Here is a 19,398-nt window from a genome sequence, read left to right as displayed (position 1 = left end):
GTGTGTGTGTGTGAGGGAGGGTGTGTGTGTGTGAGAGGAAGGGTGTGTGAGAGGGAAGGTGTGTGTGTGTGAGAGGGTGTGTGTGTGTGAGAGGGAGGGTATGTGTGTGAGGGAGGGAGGGTGTGTGTGTGAGAGGGTGTGTGTGTGAGGGAGGAGGTGTGTGTGAGAAGGAGGGAGACGTGTGTACACTCCAGCCCTAACCATGATCACGCTGGCCACCAAGATTTGGAGCAGCAACTTCTGTCCCACTGGAATGTGTTTTAAGCACAGGCCACTTTTTTACTATAAACTAAACCGTAGTCTGTCCTTGGAACTGGCCGTCCCGCTGCCGCCAACGCATCAGGGCCTGGCTGCGGCATCAAGCCTGGTGCTTCCCCAGGCCGGTGGATGGCTGAGGACGCGGCCAGGACAAGGCCCTTCCTGCCTCTGGGGTGACCTGAGCGTCTCGTGGGAACACTCATGTTCCCGGCGGCACACTCCTCCCCGTGCACCCGTGACACCCACAGCCAGGGGGACGGTGTCCGTGGACACACACAGGGGGCAGTGGGAGGAGAGAGCCTAGCCCAACAGGTGACAGGCCACCTCAGCAGCTCTCACGGGCACGTGTGGCAACACTGACAGCAGCGAGAAGACTCGCTGTCTGCCTGATGTGGAAAGTGCGCTGTGCCCCTCCTCGGAGACAGCCAGCCTGCCTGTTTCTGTGCCGCCGTCAGGGAGTGAGCGCTGGGAATAATCGGCCTCACCTCCGTGGCCTCGGAGATCGCTCTGGAGCTGAGCGCTGACGTCAGCAGCAGGGCTGAGCACAAACAACACAGCCAGGCGCCAAGAGAACCAGGCGAGGGGGCCCGGGGACAGCGCCACTGCACGGTGCCCTGAAAGGGAAGCAGGTACCACGGCACCGCCCCGAGACTGTGTGTGGGGGCCGTGGCTGGAATGGGACCTGCACCCCACCTGCCTGAAGGGCTGTCAGTCAAGGAGGAAGATGGGACCCAGCAAACAGAAGCCACGACCGCCAGGGCCCTGGACGGACACTGCCAACGCACCAGCAGTAAACACAAGGGCCTACAAGGCTCACCCTCGGGGCCACCCCCCCAGCAGGTGGTGACGGATGCCCACAGCTGGGGACAGTGCGGCAGACCAGCTTAGGCCCGGCATATAGAAACGCTCTGATGGCCATGGACGCCGTGGTGGGCAGAGAAGAAACCCAGGCGGCCCCTCCCCTCTACGCCTAACCCCAGCATCCGCGGGAATCACCCACGGTCTTCAACCTCAGAGAGGAAGCTCTGACACAATCTGACTTGCAGAGGCTCCCCAGCAAAGCTCCCAGCACTGCGCGTGCGGCTGCCTGCACTTCCTCCGCGTACCCTGCACGCCGAGGGTGAGCCCACTAATGCACAGAGCTGGGACGAACTTGAGGGGCAGACACCAGACGGCGGAGGCTGGGCTGGCACCGTGTCAGCTCCCCACTGGAAGTCTCCTGGTGCTCAGGCCTCTCCAGCAGGAGCCTCCCAACCCCCCATTTGTGGCTCCTCCTCATCCTGCTGAAGTAACCGCAGATCCCTCCTGAGGCACGCGCTGGCCCTTCTGCTGGGAGCCGTGCCATGCAGTGGAACAGTCAGAAGCAGGCCAGGATGATGTGCCAGGAACCCGCCTCACCGCAGGCCTGTGACGGTGTCAGGCTGAGTCTGCACCAAGCCCAGCCCCACTACCTTCTCCAAAGCTGGTCTGTCTCTGAGAGTCAAGGACAAAGCCTCCCCCTACTTTTCACAAGCAGCACCCCTTGACAGAGGAAAGTTGGCCGGGTGTGGTGGCTCATGCCTGGAACAGCCCTTTGGAGACTGCAGGAGGGGGGCTGCTTGAGGCCAGCAGTTCACGACCAGCCTGGGCAACATGGTGAGACCCCCGTCTCCACAAAGAAAACTTCAGAATATTAAAAATAAACAAAAAGAGAGGAGAAAGTTACACAACAAACCTCATTTCCCGTGAACAGATGGACAAGAGTGCTTCTGGCCACAACAACAAAGGTTAATTCCAGCCCAGAGGGTTCCGAGCCGTAACCAACACAAGAAGAGACGTGCCCAGACCAACGGCCCTGAGCAGAACTGCGCCTTCGACCCTGGGCTCTGCCCGGTGCCCGAGAGCACCTGCCAGCCTGTTTGATTCCTGATACCCACAGACGTGCACCAAACACAGGCCTGAGTGGCCAGGACCACAGCACAAGTGGGCGCCCCTCGCAGCAGCGACCTCCGGCCGAGACTCACCCGCCTTCTGCTCCAAGGGCCCGGCACCCTGAGATCCTGATGCCAGGGTAAGATGGGGGGCTGCTCATGGTCGAGGACACGGGTGGGTGCTCCTGAACAGCGAGTGGCCCCAGGGGTGGATGCGTGGGGGCTCAGGCGCAGGCAGCCGTCGGGGGCATCACCACCTCAGATCCACAGTAGTCCCCTAAGGCAGCTCAGGAGCTCCGGCCACCTGAACTGCCCATCCATGGGCAGGACTACCCCTATGGGCAGCACAGTGGGTGCAGAGCCGGGGGCTGGGGGTGAGACCCTTGGCTGGTAGAAGCTGCCTGCCAAGTGTCAGCAGAGACTCAGCAGCTAGGAGGCCCTTGGAGCCCCTACCGTACTGAGGGCACAGCACTCACTGCCGTCCTCAGAGGCCAAGGCCACAGGCATAAGAGGATCACCCAGCTGGGGGCTTGTGTGTGCCTGATATTAATAGCGCTGGCTTTGCCTGGTGTGGCCCTGACAATCCTCGGGCCAGCCCTTGGTGTGAACTGCCCCCTCCTGTGTGTGCGCTGGCACATTCGGCCAGCCTAGGGCCGCAGGCTTGCGGAGGACCACCCTGCGCCATGTGCCTGCACCCCTCCTGGATCCCCTGGAAAAAGCTACAGTCCCCTGGCCTGCCTGGGGCTACAGAGTGAACCCCCCACAGCAGGACAGGGAAATCTGAGGCGCCTCTTGGCCAGATGTCCCGAACGTCAGTGCTGAGCTGGGCACCCCATCCCTAGCCCCAAAGTGCTTCCAACAGGCATAAACAAATCTGAAACTCCACCCCCTGGCACCATCTGAAAATAACTGCCCTGCCCTGCCCCCACTCACGGGGGATCCTGCAGGGACCTGCAACCACCCAGGGCTCACCACCCAGGGCTCACCACCCAGGGCTCAGCAGAGCACAGCGGACACAGTCACCTCTCCGAGAGCCCACAGAAACGGGGGTTCCGCCCCACCCTCAGCAGTTTGTCAAGGATGTGCACAGAGAGGTCCTGGCAGCCCTAAGCTCTCCCGGGGCGGACAAGTCACCATGGGAGTCAGCTTCCTCCTACCATGGGTTTCTCTTGGAGCTTCCAGTACTGAGGCAGGGGCTGCCAGGAGCCCAGGGAAAAGGGAAGGACTCCACATGGAGGTCACACTCCTGAAAAGTGGGGCCACTCCTGGGAGCTGCCTCAGAGGCAGGACTGGCCCATCTGTCTGTGTCCACAGGTGCTTCCTCTCCTCATTCTGCTCCCCGGAGGCAGCTACACCCCTCATCTGGGAAGTGGGCAGGAGACAGCCCAGGGTCGGGGAGGCAGAGGCTGTCCTGAGCAGGGGCGCGGAGCCTGGGCTCCTGGGAGCCGTGTCACTGGCTGGGCTGTCTGAACAGCAGAGTGGACTCAGGCTGATCTACCTGGCATGCGCATGCTCTGGTTGCCCCAGCTGGCCAAGAGACCCGTGGAAGCCAACACTATGCTGGCCAGGCCAGGGACGCACGAGCCCAGGTATGCAGCTGTGAATGGAACCACCAGGCCCCACCCTGGAATCACGCTGCCTCGCTGCAGACCACGTGGTCCCCAACATGCCCCTCCAGGAGGCTGCTCTCGGCCACAGCAGCCCACGGCAGGAAGGAGCCGCTCCCAGCGGGGAGGGGTGCCCTGCCCTGGTCCCATTCACTGGTGTTCCTCCCAGGTTCTGACTTGCTGAGCTGGGCCGGTCCGGAGAACTCCCATTCCCACGCCACCCACAGGTGCTGACACCGCGTTGGGGTAAGCACTGCCCAGGGTACCTTCTGCCTAAGGTTTCCTCCTTGCAGGTGAGGCTGAGGCCAGTGGTGCTGGAGGCTGCCTTAGCCACTTCTGGGCACCTCTTGCCCCTCCCTCACCTTCAGCCATCCTACTCTGGGCCACAGCACAGTCGAGTGTGGCTCAGACCCCTCCACGGAGCCATGGCTTGCCTCAGTTTCCTCCCCAAGGACAACAGCAGGTGCATTACAGGTGGGCCAGCTCACAAAGACCAAGGCAGACGCCTCATCGGTGATAAGGGCACCATAAGTGTCGCCATCGTAAAGAAACAATTACAGGCGGCCGGGCGCAGGGCTCACGCCTGGAATCCCAGCACCAGCTCACAAAGACCAAGGCAGACGCCTCATCAGTGGTAAGGGCCCCATGAGTGTCATCATCGTAAAGAAACAAGCACAGGCGGCCGGGCGCGGGGCTCACGCCTGGAATCCCAGCACTTTGGGAGGCCAAGGCGGGTGGATCACCTGAGGTAGGGAGTTCAAGACCAGCCTGACCAACATGGAGAAACCGGGTCTCTACTAAAAATACAAAAATTAGCTGGGCACGGTGGCACATACCTGTAATCCCAGCTACTCAGGAGGCTGAGGCAGGAGAATCACTTGAACCCGGGAGGCAGAGGTTGCTGTGAGCCAAGATTGCGCCACTGCACTCCAGCCTGGACAACGAGAGCAAAACTCCCTCTCAAAAAAAAAAAAAAAAAAAGAAATAAGCACAGGCAGCCGGGCACGGTGGTTCACGCCTGTAATCCCAGCACTTTGAGAGGCTGAGGTGGGCAGATCACCTGAGGTCAGGAGTTCAAGACCAGCCTGGCCAACATGGTGAAACCCCATCTCTACTAAAAATACAAAAAATGGGCCAGGTGCAGTGGCTCACACCTGTAGTCCCAGCACTTTGGGAGGCCGAGGCTGGCCGATCATGAGGTCAGGAGATCGAGACCATCCTGGCTAACACGGTGAAACCCCGTCTCTACTAAAAATACAAAAAGTTAGCCGGTCGTGGTGGCGGGCGCCTGTAGTCCCAGCTACTCAGGAAGCTGAGGCAGGAGAGTTGCTTGAACCCGGGAGGTGGAGGTTGCAGTGAGCTGAGATGGCACCACTGCACTCCAGCCTGGGACTCCGTCTCCAAAAAATAAAGGAAAGAAAGAAAGAAAGAAGCCCAGGCATGTGTGGAGACTGGAGGCAGGGCTGCCCCTCACCAACTATCCACAATGTGAAGGAAACTAGAAGCAAACATCCAGCAGCAGGGAGCGTGGGGCATGGAAACCAACGCCGAGGAAACAGCCGCAGGAGAGAGCACAGAGGGAGAAAGAAAGGCTCAGGTACTCCCTTGCTGTGGTTCAGGCCTGTTCTACCACCCCTGGGGTCACCATTGCCCACGGACCTTCCTGTTGGGTGCCTGAAGCACGGCGCCTCCTGACAGGTCAGGGTTTTTTTTGTTTGTTTTTTGTTTTTTGAGACGGAGTCTCGCTCTGTCACCCAGGCTGGAGTGCAGTGGCCGGATCTCAGCTCACTGCAAGCTCCACCTCCCGGGTTCACGCCATTCTCCTGCCTCAGCCTCCCGAGTAGCTGCGACTATAGGCACCCGCCACCTCGCCCGGCTAGTTTTTTGTATTGTTTTTAGTAGAGACGGGGTTTCACCGTGTTAGCCAGGATGGTCTCGATCTCCTGACCTCGTGATCCGCCCGTCTCGGCCTCCCAAAGTGCTGGGATTACAGGCTTGAGCCACCGCGCCCGGCCGACAGGTCAGGTTTAAGGGAAGTTTGCGGGATAACTAAAAAGAGGCTGGAGGGAGGAGGGAGCAGGGAGGAGCTAGCCCACAGGAGCCAACGCTGGCCTGACCCCTGTGCCGGACTGACTCTGGGAGAGTCATCAGGGCAGCTTTCTCAGGCGGGAGGGGCACTGGGGGGTTGGGGACTTGCACTGGCCCACGCCACCACTCTGGAAACCTTCCCTCAGCAGGACCTGCTCTGCACAGGTCATGGGCAGCCTCCCTCTGCTCCCCACTTCCACAGCTCCAGACTCCATCTCAACCGCAGCCAGGAGTCACTGCTAACACCACAAAGGACCTGTTCCTGTACCAGCATGGGCCAGCTCTGGGGCAGGTGCCCGGGACAGAGTCACGAGTGACAAGCAGACAGTAAACAACGGGCGAGACGGACAGACTGACTGCTGGGATGATGCGGCAGGAGGAACTGGAATGGTGCTGGAGGAGCCCCAGCCCTGGGGACAGACCTCCACCTGTGCACAGACCTCCAAGCTGGAGCCTGCTCTGGAACACCAAGGGCAGCACCAGAGGTTGAAGAGGGGCAGACGCAGGAACGCTGGGGGACACACTCGGGGAACAGTGAGAAAAGCCCTAGGCTGGGGCAGAGGAAGTCCGCAAGGGGACACACTCGGGGAACAGTGAGAAAAGCCCTAGGCTGGGGCAGAGGAAGTCCGCAATGGTACAAGCATCAAGACACAAAGTGCAAGAAATTTGCCTAAGACAAGAGGCAGTTCCAGGGCAGACCGGGGCCCCTGGAGAAGGGTGCCGCAATCTATCCTCACTGCCTGCAGCTTCCCTCCTGTCCCTTGGTAACCACACCAAACAAAGATAACAGCAGTCTCTGCCTCCTCAGACACCGCGAGGGCCACTGTGCCCAGCCCACTGTCTGTGCACAGGGCAGGCCCAGATGGCTGCTGCCACCAACCTGTGTTATCTGGGAGTGCCTTTATCAAGAGCCCTCAGTGCTTGTCTAGCGTTGGCCTGCCCCACCTTGGGTTAAATCAAAGCCTCTTTGGTGGCCGGGCACGGTGGTTCATGCCTGTAATCCCACGGAGGCCGAGGCAGGCAGATCACTTGAAGTCAGGAGTTCGAGACCAGCCTGGACAACATGACAAAATACCTGTCTACTAAAAATACAAAAAAATTAGCCGGGCGTGGTGGCGCACACCTGTAATTCCAGCTACTTGGGAGGCTGAGGCAGGAGAATTGCTTGAACCGGGAGGGGGGGTTGCAGGGAGCCGAGATCCAGCCCCTGCACTCCAGCCTGGGCGACAGAGTGAGACTCCGTCTCAAAACAAAACAAACAAACAAAACACAGCCTCTTTGGAATCAGACGACAGACTCAGGTCCTACCAGACTCCAGCCATGCAAAGCTCCCAGTCACTGCCCACTGGGAGGGTATGGACTGAAAGGACACAGGACCACGGGAAAGCTCTTTCCGCCCAGCAGCTCCTGGAGAAGAGCGACCCTGTGCCGGGACACCCTTCCCCCGGCGGCCCCCCGCGCAGCCCATCTCTGAGGAAGTCCTGGCTCACAGCGTTTCTGGCCAGAGTCACAGCCTGAACCCAGGCAAGAGGCGCCTGAGTAGGAACAATCCCTTCCATGGGGACCCCTCGGCTCCCCAAGGGACACTTCAGACGGGAAGGGAGGGGCAGCGCCCAGAGCGCCCTCCTGCAGCCCCGGGCACTGCGTGGCCACCGCCCCCTGACGGCCACGGCCGCAAAGGCGCCGCGCGGGGCTCGGGTGGGGTGGCTCCTCCCGCTGCACCCCCGCAACTTCCCCACCTCATGCTCTTGCAAAGCCCCAGCAGAGCCTCCAAGGTGCCCCGCGCGTGAGGAGCAATCAGAAGGCACCGTGCGCCGCCGCACCCCCAAATCCCGACTCCTGGCCTCTCGGGTCGGGCCGGGCCACACCCCGAGCCGACAACACTGAGCAACTCGCACAGTCGAGCAGGCACACGGCCCGCTGGGTGCTCAAGGCCCAGGGCCCCACCCACTGGCGGCAGAGACCAAGGTCAACGCTGGGGGCGCGCACCCGGGCTCCTCCCCCGGGCCCCGAGAAGCCTGCTGTCTTCGGTCAGGTCCGTCCTCCCGGCCGCTTCAAGCCCGCAGGGTCCCGCCCGGCACGTGGGAGAACGGGGCGCCGCCGCCTGGCCTCCGGGAGTGGGGGAGTTGGGCTCGCGGCGAGCACTGACCACCCTCCCACCTCGGCCAGGGCTGCGGCCCGTTTCCTGCTCGCCAGTGAAGTGGAGGCGGCGCCCACGCCTACCGGTCCTCGCACGCGGTCTCGCTTTTCTCAGCCTGCCGGCCTGGCGGGTCTCGGGCCGTAGGTGGCGACGTGGGCGAGGGGTCGGCGTCCGCGCGGGCCGGGGGCGCAGCCATTGCGCTCGGAGGCCTCTCCGCGGGCCGGGCTGGGCCGGGCGGCGCGCGTGGGCCGCCGGGAGCTGGTGGTTCCCTCTCCCGCCCACCGCGGACTACGAGCCCCACAAGGCCGCGCGTCGCGGACTACGAGCCCCACAAGGCCGCGCGTCGCGGACTACGAGCCCCACAAGGCCGCGCGTCGCGCACTACGAGCCCCACAAGGCCGCGCGGAGGGCACGCGGGACCCGTAGTTCTACCGCCGCCACCACGTGCCCGGAGGGCCCCGCCCCCTGCGTTTCACCACAAACTCAGTCCCACAAAAACCCTGGAAAAAAATCAATAAACATTTATTTGATACAGTCATTTTAATACATACAGTGATGGCCCGTCCGCACGCCACTCGGGACCAGGGCGCGGGGCGGGGACGAGGACCGGGGACAGATGGTCACAAGGCGGGCGGGGCCCGAACTCACCGTCGAAACATCTCGCAAATAAACACTTTGTAGATAGAATATATATGTATATATATATGGTTACAAGTGATAGCTGGAACCTCTTTCAAAATGCACTTATGTACTGAGAACTGGCATTAAAAAACCCAAACCAAGAAACCCAAAGCACAGGACGCGCGGCCGCGAGGCAGGGGAGAGCCTGGGGCCCCAGACCCCGGCCTGGGGGAGCCGCCTGGGGCCCGCCAAACAGGGCACGCGGGGGCGGCCCCTCCCGGGGTCAGGCTCACTGGCTCCTTCCCTTCAGGGCCACCAGGCAGGAGGGTCAACGGTCACACAGGAGGCACCCTCACCTGCCTTTGCACCAGCAAATAAAGTGCATCCCATTTTCGTGAGTGTCGGCCCGGTGAGTCAGCCTTTCCGGGCCCTTTCCTGTTCTCAGGGCAGGGGGCGTGCGCTGAGCCAGAGGTAGAGCTGCAGAAAGGGCCCCGACTGGGTCCCGGGCAGGGCCGGCGCCCACCACACTCTGGGGGTCTGCTATGCTGGTCCCTCTCACTGAGGGCTCCTGGAGGCCTATGTGGGCCAGCGTAGGGAGTGGGCAGACCCTGCTGAGCTCCACCCAGGGCCCTACCCCTTGGGAGGAGTGCTCTGCAGACCAGCATGTGGGAGAGGGAGGGAAGAAAGGAGGGGTCAGACCCAACAGCCACTTCTGACAGTAGCCCCCACGCCTACCTTAAAGACAAAGGGGGTTAAAGTGCTAAGCATCAAGGTATCCAGGACTCCTCTTCCCACACCAGGGATTATCTGTGGGCTTTGGGAGTGTCCCAGAAACTCACCCCCAGCAAAAACCAGACCCTCTTCTCTCCTCCCCAAGGGCCAAGTACCTGAGAGGCTGGGGCAGGCGCACGACACCCTGCAGAGGTGTTCAGGTCCACCCTCCTCCCGCCATTGGTGGCAAGGACAAAGTGCACCTAGGCCCCTGCCCAGTGCCTGCTCCCCTCCCCTCCCGAGGCTGCCCCAGCAGAAGCTGTCAGACCCCACCCTCCACCTCCAGCCCCACCGGCTGCACCAGTGAAGCTCTGGGACACAGGAAGGAGAGCCTCCCCGGGCCCTCTGCCGCTGGGTCACGCCCATCTCTGCCCAAGCCTCCATCCTCTCATCAGGCCGAGGTGTGCATGGGTGGGGGAGTCCAGGTCTCCACACCCCCTCCCTAGCACATCTGGCAAGGGCTGCTGAGGGTCAGAGCCTTCTGGCCCAAGGATAAAGCCAGAGACAGGAAGTGTACTGCAACCCCAGTCCCCAAAGTGCTCCTGGAACTTGTCTCCCTACTACTGCAGGCCGAGCCCAGTGGGGACCCTTCTCCCTGGGGGATGGGTGAGGGTGGGTGCTGGGGGCAGAGGCAGTGCCCAGTCAGTACTGCCTCCCTGAGCAGCAAGGGACCCAAACCCCAGAGACCCACGCCCTGGCCCAGCCCAACCCCCAGGCCCACCGTCTGCACCAGGAAACCCTTAGCACCAAATGTCAGATTGTGAGTTTTTGTATAAAAAACAATTTAAAAAAAAGGTTGTTACTTGTCACAGCAACAAGACTGGCATCCACTACACCCAGGAGACACACGCACACGGGCAAACATCAAAATTCACATCGTCCAGGGTCAGTGGGGATGAGCCCTCAGCCCACTCCCACCCACCCTGGAAAACGGCCTCCCTCCAAAGCTGCCCCCTCGGAGCCTCGTCCTCCCTGCAACGCCGTGGTTGGAAGGCAGGACCCCAGGGAGGCAGCCACAGGCTGTGGCCCCCTCTTCCAGGCACCCTGGACTCCCTGCCTGACCCCTGCCCAGCCTGTAGACCCAGCCGTCCCCCGGGGCACAAAGGGGGCAAAGACAGCTCTGGAGCTGCCATCAGCCTGCGTGACTTTGGCCGACCCCTCCCCTGGCTGGCCTTCAGTTCCCATATCAGTCCACACGACCAGAAACAATGGGGGCCGGTTAAAAAAAAGTGGGGAGGGGGCTCCCATGAGAGCTCGGCCACTGGGCCTACCCAGATTGGCAGACAGAAGGCTGCCTTTCCCCCAGTGGCCACTCAGAGCCAGGCCAGCTCTGCCCAGCTTCCTGCCCCACATGCCCGTGGGCCCCAGGAAGACCCCAGAGCCCAAACTAGTCCATCCCTACTCCATGAGGCTGCTCCAACCTAGGCCTGCAGTGCCAGAAGGCTGAACACTGGAGGGAGAGCATACTCCAGGGGTCCCACACCCCCAGGGCTGGCAGCTGTGTTGAAGGGCATCAAGCTCCTGCTGCCCTGTAGGTGCAAGAAGCAAAACCCTCCCTTACCCCAAGCTGGGAGCACAGACAGGCCTGTGGGGCAGGGCCTGAGCACAGCAGGGATCACACTGACAGAGGAGCGGCAGGGGTGGGGTAGGGGGCAGCCCTGGAGAGGTAGAAAACAGAAGCAGGGGGACCAAGTGGGTGGCCAAGGGCAGGCAAGAGCCTGTCGGGTCAGCATGGCAGTGGTCAGACGGGGGTCTGTCCTGGGAGGTAGCTGGGGGTGCTGGAGTTCCAGTGTTGGGTGGAGGTGAGGCCAGGATGGTGGCTGCCGGCTGCCAGTCGCTCAGGTGCCCTCACCAGCCCAGAACCACAGGTCACCAGGGATGCCTGAGCCTTGAGGGAGCCAGGGTGGGGACCCGGCAGGGCCTGAGGAAGCAGAGCCCAGAGGCCAAAGGCCATCTGCCTGCCCTGCACTGCAGCCCCTGTGGCACCAAGACCCCAGACACATTCCCATGGGGAGGGGCAACCCTCCCGGCTATTGCACTTCTGCTGGACACACCTTGGGGAGCCCCAACCCAGGTGTGCCCTGTGGCAGCCTTAACAGGGGAAGGGCCACCTTCAGGGAAGGGAGCGTGGCCGGCTGCCCCCACTGGACAGATGAAGAGGTGGGGGTGGGGGATGGAGAACTGGAGGACAGAGGTCCCGGAGCTAGCCCTGCCTTGAACAGAGGGCGGTGTGGCAGCTGCATGGGGGCCAGGCCCCACCCACCAAGCTCACTTTTCAGGCGCCTTGCTGGCTCCCACCTTCCGGCCAGTGGAGCCCCGGGCCCCCTTGTCTTTGCATCCTAGAGGCCAGTCGTCCCGGCGTGGGGGCAGCTTGGCCACAGGCTCCTCTGGGGGCCGCTCCTTGGGCTTTCGGCCCCGCTTCTTCCCACCTGCCAGATTTTTTTTCTTTTCCTTCTTGGGCACCAATGAGTCCTGGCTCCTGTGTTTGGGAGGTGGGTCTGCTGATGTTCGGAACCAGTTCTGGGGAGAGAAAAGCGCTGATGAAGACCTAGGACTGGATGCTGAGCACCTGAGCCAGGTGTAGCCTGAGAGCTGAAGACCTGTCTGCCTCCAGGACTAGGCAAGCACCCACGGCAAGGCTGCTGGGGGCTGGACAGGCGGACACCCTCAGGGCAGCTCCAGCTCAGGGTGCAAGCCACCCAGTTCTCCCAGGGAAGCCAGACCCGACTTTGAGGAGAAACTACCAGATTTCTCCACACTGGCTGCTCTCCCAGGCACACTCCATGGGCCACTGATCTCTCCACCCACAAGGGGTGCCCAACCCCAGCCCCATCCCCTCCTGGGCTAGCCCCCAGCCACAGGCCCTAGTGATGGCCCTTGCACCTCTGCGTGGGTCTTGAGGATGTGGTATTTGACGCCACTCTCAGAGCTGAACTCCTTTGGACACAGCAGGCAGTGGTACTTCCCCGCCAGGTGGGCCCCCTGCAATGCACAGGCAGGCCAGTGCCTCAGCCCTTGGAGGACCCAGATCTGTCCTAAGCCCTTACTCATGGCTAAAGGGTCAAAGTCAGGGGTGGCCAAAGGAAAGCTGTGGCTATCTGTGCTGGACAGTGCTGGGGGTGACTGGGTTGCCAGGGCTGCAGGGGTGGTGGGGAGAGGAAGGGTGGGGAGAGGCATGTGCCCAGGGGAAGAGTTGCAGACCTTTGCTAAGCATCCCTTATTCTAAGCCAGTGTGCCATCTGCCTGGGTCGGGGTGCCCACTCATGCCTACATGGACACAGAACTCCGAGGACAGGACTAGGACTCATTGGCTTGTGGCTGGGGTTAGGGGTGAGGGAGGTGTCCTAGGCTGGCCATCAGCCACCAGCCAGTCTCTGGGTTCGTGGAAGAGGAGGCCACATAGAAAAAGTGGGCGGCAGGGCAGGGTCCCACACTATTTTGTGGGAGGCCCAGGTGGGGTGAGCTGGGATCTCTGAGTGCAGCACTTGGCCATGGGGCGGGCCCCAGAACTGACCTTGCTGCAGCTGGCAAGATGAGCCTTGAGTCCGGACACACTGGAGTAGATGGCTTCGCAGCACTGCAGGGGAGGCAGCCGTGGGCGAGGGCCTCTGGTGGGCACCCCACACCAAGATACACCCCTGCCCTACCCCAGGGGATCTCTGAGGCCTCTTTGGGGCAAGTGAGGGGGTGTGAATCCTGGGAATCAGGCAGGCTGGGCATGCAAGGCCTGGGGTGGGCTGGGCACCTCCTGAAAGCTCTCAGCCTCCACTCCTGCTCTGAGGGCCACACCTGGGCTCTGTCCCTGTGTGGGTCCCCACGCCCCCACCCGGCGGCCTCTGCTCACATCATTGGGACAGTTGACGTGGCCTTTCTCCTTCACTTCATTCTTCCATGCCTCTAGCAGCTGGGGGTTCAGTGTGGGGAGCCCTGGCCGAGTGTAGTTGAGCTGTGAATTCGACAGCACCAGGGTGAGCCCGAGGCCAGGAGACACCCCAGTTGCTCTAAGAACACTCGCCTTGGCAGCAGGCAACACTCGCCACAGATGGCAGGGGCAACGGGTGGCCCAGGTCACGGGGCGGCTGTCCCAAGGCTCAGGCCAAGGCATGTCCCGCCCAGAGGCCACAGCGCTGTCCTCAATACTGGGTGGGCAGCTCACCCGTGCGGTCTCGGGCACGAGGTCATCCTTCATGCGCCGCTTGGTCCAGTCGCGGGCCAGCTCGTCCTCTGCTATCTCCTGCAGGTGGAACACCGCCACCTGGGCCGACGTGCGGCGGACACGCCCGCTTGGGGTCCGCTCCACACCCAGCAGGTCCTCAGCCTCGGGGGACTTGTCTGTGGGCTCCTCAGGGGGCTGAAGGGCAGGAAGGCATGGAAGCTAGAGTGAGCCGCAGGAGCAAGAGGCAGGTTGGCGCACAGTGAGGCCACCCCAAGGCCGGTGGACCCACAGGCCTTGTAGTGTGCTGGGGACACGGCTGACGCAGGCAACCCGAGGGAACAGGGAGGTTTCACCCTCCCGCCCACCAGGACACGCGCCTCTCACAAAGAGAGGTGGGAAACACACGCGTTAGGCGGCACATGGACAAATACGGTTGATACCCGAGGCACACGGAACACACACGGCAAACAGGAACAAGCATGGTGCCACGGAACGGATGCCACAGAACGGAGAGCCACTCACAGGGGCCGTGTGCTCCGAGCGCACGTGGTAGTCGTGGCCGGCCTTGGATCGGTATGTCTTGCCACAGTGGGTGCAGGGGAAGGAGGGGCTGTCCACCTCGCAGGGCGGCTTCCCACAGCGCCGCTGGTGGTACTGGTAGCCCATGAGGCTGGAGAAGGCAGCCCCGCAACCCTGGGGGTCAGGCCAGAGGGTGGGTGAGTGGCCAGCAGGGCCCCCCCACCCCACACTGCCGTGGCCCCCACTGACCTCCTGGGGGCAGCGTAGCCGTCCCATCTGCTTCAGCACCTTGCGCAGCCGCTCGCGCTCCTCCTGCTCACCCCCCCTCAGAGGCCTCGGCATCAGAGGGCTGGGGACAGGGTGAACGTCGGTGACCCACCACCACCACCACAGGTCCCTGCCCTGGCCCTGCCCCACCCAGGTGTTGGGCCACCGTCATCCGAGGCTAGAAACTGGGGGAGCTGTGGTGAAGGTGGGGTGTGAGGTCAGAGGTCACGCTGGACAGGCGCTGGGGACCCGACGGTACCTTGGCACTGTGCTCGGCCATGGTGTGGTAGTTGAGGCCAGCTTTGGACTTGAACTGTTTCCGGCAGTGCTGGCACTTGAGTGCATCCTGAAGCTGCAGATGGCGCACATGTGAGAAGCCTGCCTGGGGCCGGGGCACCTCCCTCCCAGCGCCTTCCGGGAGCTGCCTTACCTTCTGACACACCTCCATGTGCTTCTTGAGCCCCACGAGCGTCTTCCGCGTGACCACGTTGCAGGTGGGGCAGACGGCTTCCCCGCGCTCGTGGATGGCCCTCTGCCACTGCTCTTCAGGGCCACCTGTGGGGAAGGCAGGGGCCTCGAAGGCTTGTGGGGACCCCTGGGTGGCCTGGACACCAGGGACAGAATCCAGCCTCCACACTCAGCCCCCATCCCTGTGCTGTGGGATCTACCCGCGGTCTAGAGCTGCCCTGAGCCCCTGCCAGGCAGCCCCTACCTGGAGCTGGGTGGGCCATGGGGGCTGGTGCCTCCTTGCTGACAGTGATGGGGGCTGGCACCTTCTTCCGGGCATCCTCAGGGCCTGGCCCCTCCTGCTTCTTGGAGCGGTGAACTCGGGCCTTGTCCTCAGCTTTGACCAGGCCTGTGTGCACACATGGGGTGGAGAGAGGCAGGGGTGGGCTCAGGGGCTGCCGCTCAGTGGACAGCCCCAGCCCTGGAAGTGCACACCGGGCTGGGGTCTTACCTTTGAGCCCAAAGGTCCCTGAGATGGATGGCTGCTCCCCTGTAAACTTCTTGGGTGTTTTCTGTTTCCTTCCTGACTCGGGGAGAGAAAACGGGGGCCAAGATTCTGGTCAAATAACCGTCAGGAGCCGAGCCTGCGCCGGCCGCCACCCCGGGGCTCTCATCTTACTGTGCTTCGTGCGTTCGGGGTCCTCCTCAGGTGGGGACGCAGGGCCTGCAGCCCTCAGTGCCTCCACGCCCCCCGACGGCCTGCTGCCTGGCGACAAGGAGCCACTGCTGGCGTCTGCACTCAGCTGGAAGGCCGAGCTCTGGCCCACGGTGGAGGGGCCGTACTCCCCATTCTCTGGCCTGGCCTGCTTGGGTGGAATTGGGCAGGTGTCCAGGCCGTCCGCAGCCCTGCAGGGAGCAGGTGAGGTGAGGGCCAGGAGGGCCTAACTTTGGGCCCCATTACCCCCAGGCCATGGCCGAGGAGCACCCCGGCCTGGAACGAGCCCCATACCTTTTCTTACCACTGTTCCTCCCTGTGGCACGAGGTGCTTTGTTTTCCGACTTGGTCAGCAGCACCATTTTGCAGGGCGGTGTGTGTCTGCTGATGGCAATGGGCCTGCTGACTGTCACCGGCTTGCTGACCACAATGGGCCTGCTGACTGTCACTGGCTTGGTGACCGGCACGGGTTTCGTAACTGTCACAAGTTTTGTGACCGTAATGGGTTTGGTGACAGGTACAGGTTTGGTGACTGGCACAGACTTGGTGACTGTGATGGGTTTGGTGACTGGCACAGGCCTAGTGACCGGCATGGCCTTGGTGACTGGCATGGGCCTGCTGACTGTGACAGGTTTGGTGACTGGCACGGGCCTAGTGACTGGCATGGCCTTGGTGACTGGCATGGGTCTGCCAACAGAGACTGGCTTGCTGATGCCAATGGGTTTGCTGACACCCACGGGTTTGCCAATAGTGACAGGTTTGCTCACTCCAATGGGCTTGCTGACCCCAACGGGCCGGCTGATGGTGACCGGCCTGCTGATGGGCCCAGGCTTGGAGGCAGGCAGAGGTCGGTCCATGTGGTTCCAAATCCGGTGTTTCTCCAGCTGGGTCTTAGAGGTGAACGCAGCCTCGCAGAAGGGGCAGGGGAAGGCGAGCCGATCTGAGATGGCACCCTGGGCAGGGAGGGCGGGTGTGGGACAGGGCCCCAAGGGCCTCTGCCCAGACATACCCCAAGGCCTCCTCTTCCCTGACCCACAGTCCCTTACCCCTTGGCACCGCTGGTAATGGTACTTGAGCCCGTAGATGCTGGGGAACTCCAGCCAGCACCCCGAGTTTGGACACTTCACCCTCGAGTGTGCCTTGAACTCATCCTTCCAGTCGTTCATCAGGGAGAGCTAGGTGTGGGGAAAGGTGGTGCTGCTGACCCGCAGCCACCCGGGCCACTGCCAGCCCGAGCCCCAGACTCAGAGCCCTCCCTGGGCCTGCAGGGTGCACACACCACATGAGCCCCTCAACATCGGACTGCAGTGGGAATTCAAGCCACCCGGCAGGGGCCATGCACAAGACCTGCTCTAGGAGCCCAGAATCTCCTGGCACACCAGATATAAAGCCAGACCACATGAAGCCTGCCAGGCCAGTGCCCACATCTTGAGGCACAGAGCTGGTACCAGATGTGCAGAGGACAAATCAGGGCAGGGCAGTGGCTGGACAGGGAGACCCCAGCATGAGCCCCACCATGGCCCTGAGGGAGCTCACAGGAATGTCTCGGAGGGCCTGGTTCTCGGCTTTTGGCCGCCCCTTTTTCTTCCCTTCTGTCTTGTCACTGGCTGGACTTCCTGGGTCAAAGCAGAGAGGGGCTTGGCCAGGCACTGTCTGTCCACCACGGACCACCGGCATCCCTGCAGCACATAACACAGCAAGGCTCGGAAGCTGTGTAGCACTGTCTACCACTGGGGGCTGCACAGGCCCACAGTGAGCGCCACTGTCCCAACACCAGGGCACCGGGGGCAGGGGCTGTGGCCAGCTGAGGACAAGAACCCAGGGCCCTGGGCGATGTCCAAGGCAACCCTTCCCCTGGTAAGGTCCTTGGGAACTCAAGGGGCCTAGCTGGGTACCTGGAGACAGGATGCCCGGGGACGTGGCCCACTCCTACCCCTTGCTGCCCAGAACCATGCCCAGAATTGACTTTGGCCCTGACTCCTCTTACCCATCTTCGGTGGATCATGCAGCATTGGAAGTCGGACCTCCTTTCGACTGCCATCCTTCCCGGGACCACTCTTGCTGGACCCCGGGGGCCGACGGCCTCCAACGCAGAAAGGGTCCGTCATCTCTGCAGAGCAAGTAGACAATCTGTGAGGCCTGACGGGCCCCACTCAGAACACGTGGTGAGGCTGCCCTGGAGCCTCGCCCTTGGCAGGTCCTCGCTGGTCAGGGAAGAGGGGCCTGCCCTCCTGTGGTTTTGTTCACGTGGGAAAAGCAAGTGATGGGGGGTTCTGACTTAGGGGAGGGGCTGCCAGCCAAGGTCTCCCCAGATAACCCAGGAGGCGTCATCAGTTTGGAAGGATCTAGTCCTGTCCTGAGACCCTCACCAGCTTCCAGATCCCCTTCCCAACACACAGCCCCATAGCTGCGGAGATGATGCTGGAGGTGATGCTGGGAGGGGTGTGCCCCCGGGAGAGGTGCCTTGTGCAGGAGGAAGGAGGCTGGCAACATTCCTCCAGGGGACAATTATGTCTCCGATGATGGCTGCTGGCTCACAAGCTGCCCGGGCCCAGCAGTGGGGGCACAGCTTCTCACTGGGGCCCTGGTACCTTCCCATGCAGACCTGATGCAATGCCAACCTACCCAGGCAGGTACCCTTGGAATCTTCTCTCCAGACACAGATGGAAAACAGCCAAGGTGGGCACTGAGGACCCCCAGCCCACTCCAGCCCTGCACCAGGCTCCTGTCTCTGTGCTGGCTGAGCTATCCCACCTGACCCTCTTCACAGACTTGTCTGGGGCCTGGCAGGCTGACCCGCCCCCAATCTCTCTCTGGAACCTCTCAGTCCCCTGCCCACAGACCCATCACCACCACCTCAGCCAAACAAGTAGTGGAAGCACTAGCAGTGAAGGTCCAGGCTGCTGGCCAGAGAGAATGCCCTGCTGCCCAACGCTGGGCCCCCCCGAGGTCCTGTGCTGCTGGGAACCCCATCCTGAGAGCTGGGGAGCAGAGGAGACTCTGGGCTCAGCCCTGTGGAAAAGCCACAGAAAGAGGTGGGACAGGAAGCAGGGTGAGGGTTGGGTGGGCAGGTGGCCCCCTCCTGATACCTTCTAATTAACTTAGATCAGAGGGGATGGGAAGGGGCTGCTGTGTCCAGGAGGGCCAGAGAGCTGAGGTCAGAGGTCAGGACAGTCACTGCCCATTGCCAAGGGGGTGGCCAGTGTCCGGGCACAAAGTTCTCTGCAAGTCCTCACTTTGCAACTTTGAAAGGAGACAGGGTCCGCATGAGTCATCCCAGCACCTGACGACCCCGGTGGCCCCAATTTTTCTGAAGCCTGGGAGAAGAATTCAGAGTAGTGGGACCTGAAGCCAGGGCCGGCCTGGGAGGTAGAGACGCGACTGGCGCCCCGGGCGAGAAGGGGCTTCGGCCCTCCTGAGCCCAGCGGGCACACCGAGCCCTGGCGGGGAGAGGGGGCTCCGCCGCGCTGCGCGCAGGAGACGCCAGCAGCGGGTCCGCCGCGTAGGCCGTTCGGCCCGGGACCCCGGCCCAGGCCTGGCGCGCGGGTGAGCGCGGCCAGGGACGCGCACCTGGGGCCAGCCTCGCCACCCACCTGTCACCTGGGGCCGGGAGCGGGCGCGGGCGCGGGGCGCGGGCCTCGGCCTGGCCGGGCAGGGCCGATCGCGGGCGCGGGGTGGGGGGGCGAAGGCAGTGAACCAAAATGGCGACTTTTTCTGGAGAAGGAGGAGGCAGGAAGACGGCGCCGGCGCGGGGCGCGGGGGCTCGGGGGAGGCGGGGGGCGGGGGGGCTCCGGGCCCGGCCCCCTCCTCGGCCTGCGCGCGGGGTCGAGATCCGGGGCGCGGTGGGCGCCGGGGCTGCGGCCAGATCGGGGCCGGGGCGCGGCCGGGCGCTTACCTGC

The 19,398-nt window shown here is 62.7% G+C and overlaps 2 protein-coding genes across 14 annotated transcripts in view; both read right to left on the bottom strand.

Annotated features, from left to right (window-relative positions):
• The window catches only part of UCKL1 (uridine-cytidine kinase 1 like 1), a 17,168-nt gene extending 8,734 nt beyond the window's left edge, over positions 1-8,434 (bottom strand). For 4 of the 13 annotated variants that reach the window (XM_025399304.1, XM_025399303.1, XM_025399306.1 and 1 more), the window contains exon 1: positions 8,087-8,271. In XM_025399304.1, the coding sequence (XP_025255089.1) occupies positions 8,087-8,199 (113 nt within the window). In that variant the 5' untranslated portion in view covers positions 8,200-8,271. Of the gene's footprint in view, positions 1-2,261; positions 2,676-8,086 lie in introns of those variants that run through there. The other 9 variants (XM_025399308.1, XM_025399310.1, XM_025399309.1 and 6 more) reach the window with 6 other exon arrangements.
• Positions 8,435-10,160: 1,726 nt separating this feature from the next.
• Positions 10,161-17,607, bottom strand: ZNF512B (zinc finger protein 512B). Its single transcript, XM_025399296.1, is given in 17 exon segments — positions 10,161-11,915; positions 12,279-12,377; positions 12,910-12,972; positions 13,240-13,341; positions 13,552-13,746; positions 14,074-14,244; positions 14,320-14,394; positions 14,396-14,419; positions 14,597-14,689; positions 14,768-14,892; positions 15,050-15,193; positions 15,296-15,367; positions 15,464-15,690; positions 15,794-16,452; positions 16,546-16,674; positions 17,036-17,178; positions 17,487-17,607. Coding segments are annotated over 17 exon segments (2,694 nt in total). The 3' UTR covers positions 10,161-11,663.
• Positions 17,608-19,398: the final 1,791 nt, after the last annotated feature.

The sequence above is a fragment of the Theropithecus gelada genome, chromosome 10 (genome assembly GCF_003255815.1).
Source record: "Theropithecus gelada isolate Dixy chromosome 10, Tgel_1.0, whole genome shotgun sequence".
NCBI lineage: Eukaryota > Metazoa > Chordata > Mammalia > Primates > Cercopithecidae > Theropithecus > Theropithecus gelada.
The sequence above is the reverse complement of the archived record's forward strand: the minus strand, read 5'-3'. Positions and strand labels throughout refer to the sequence as shown.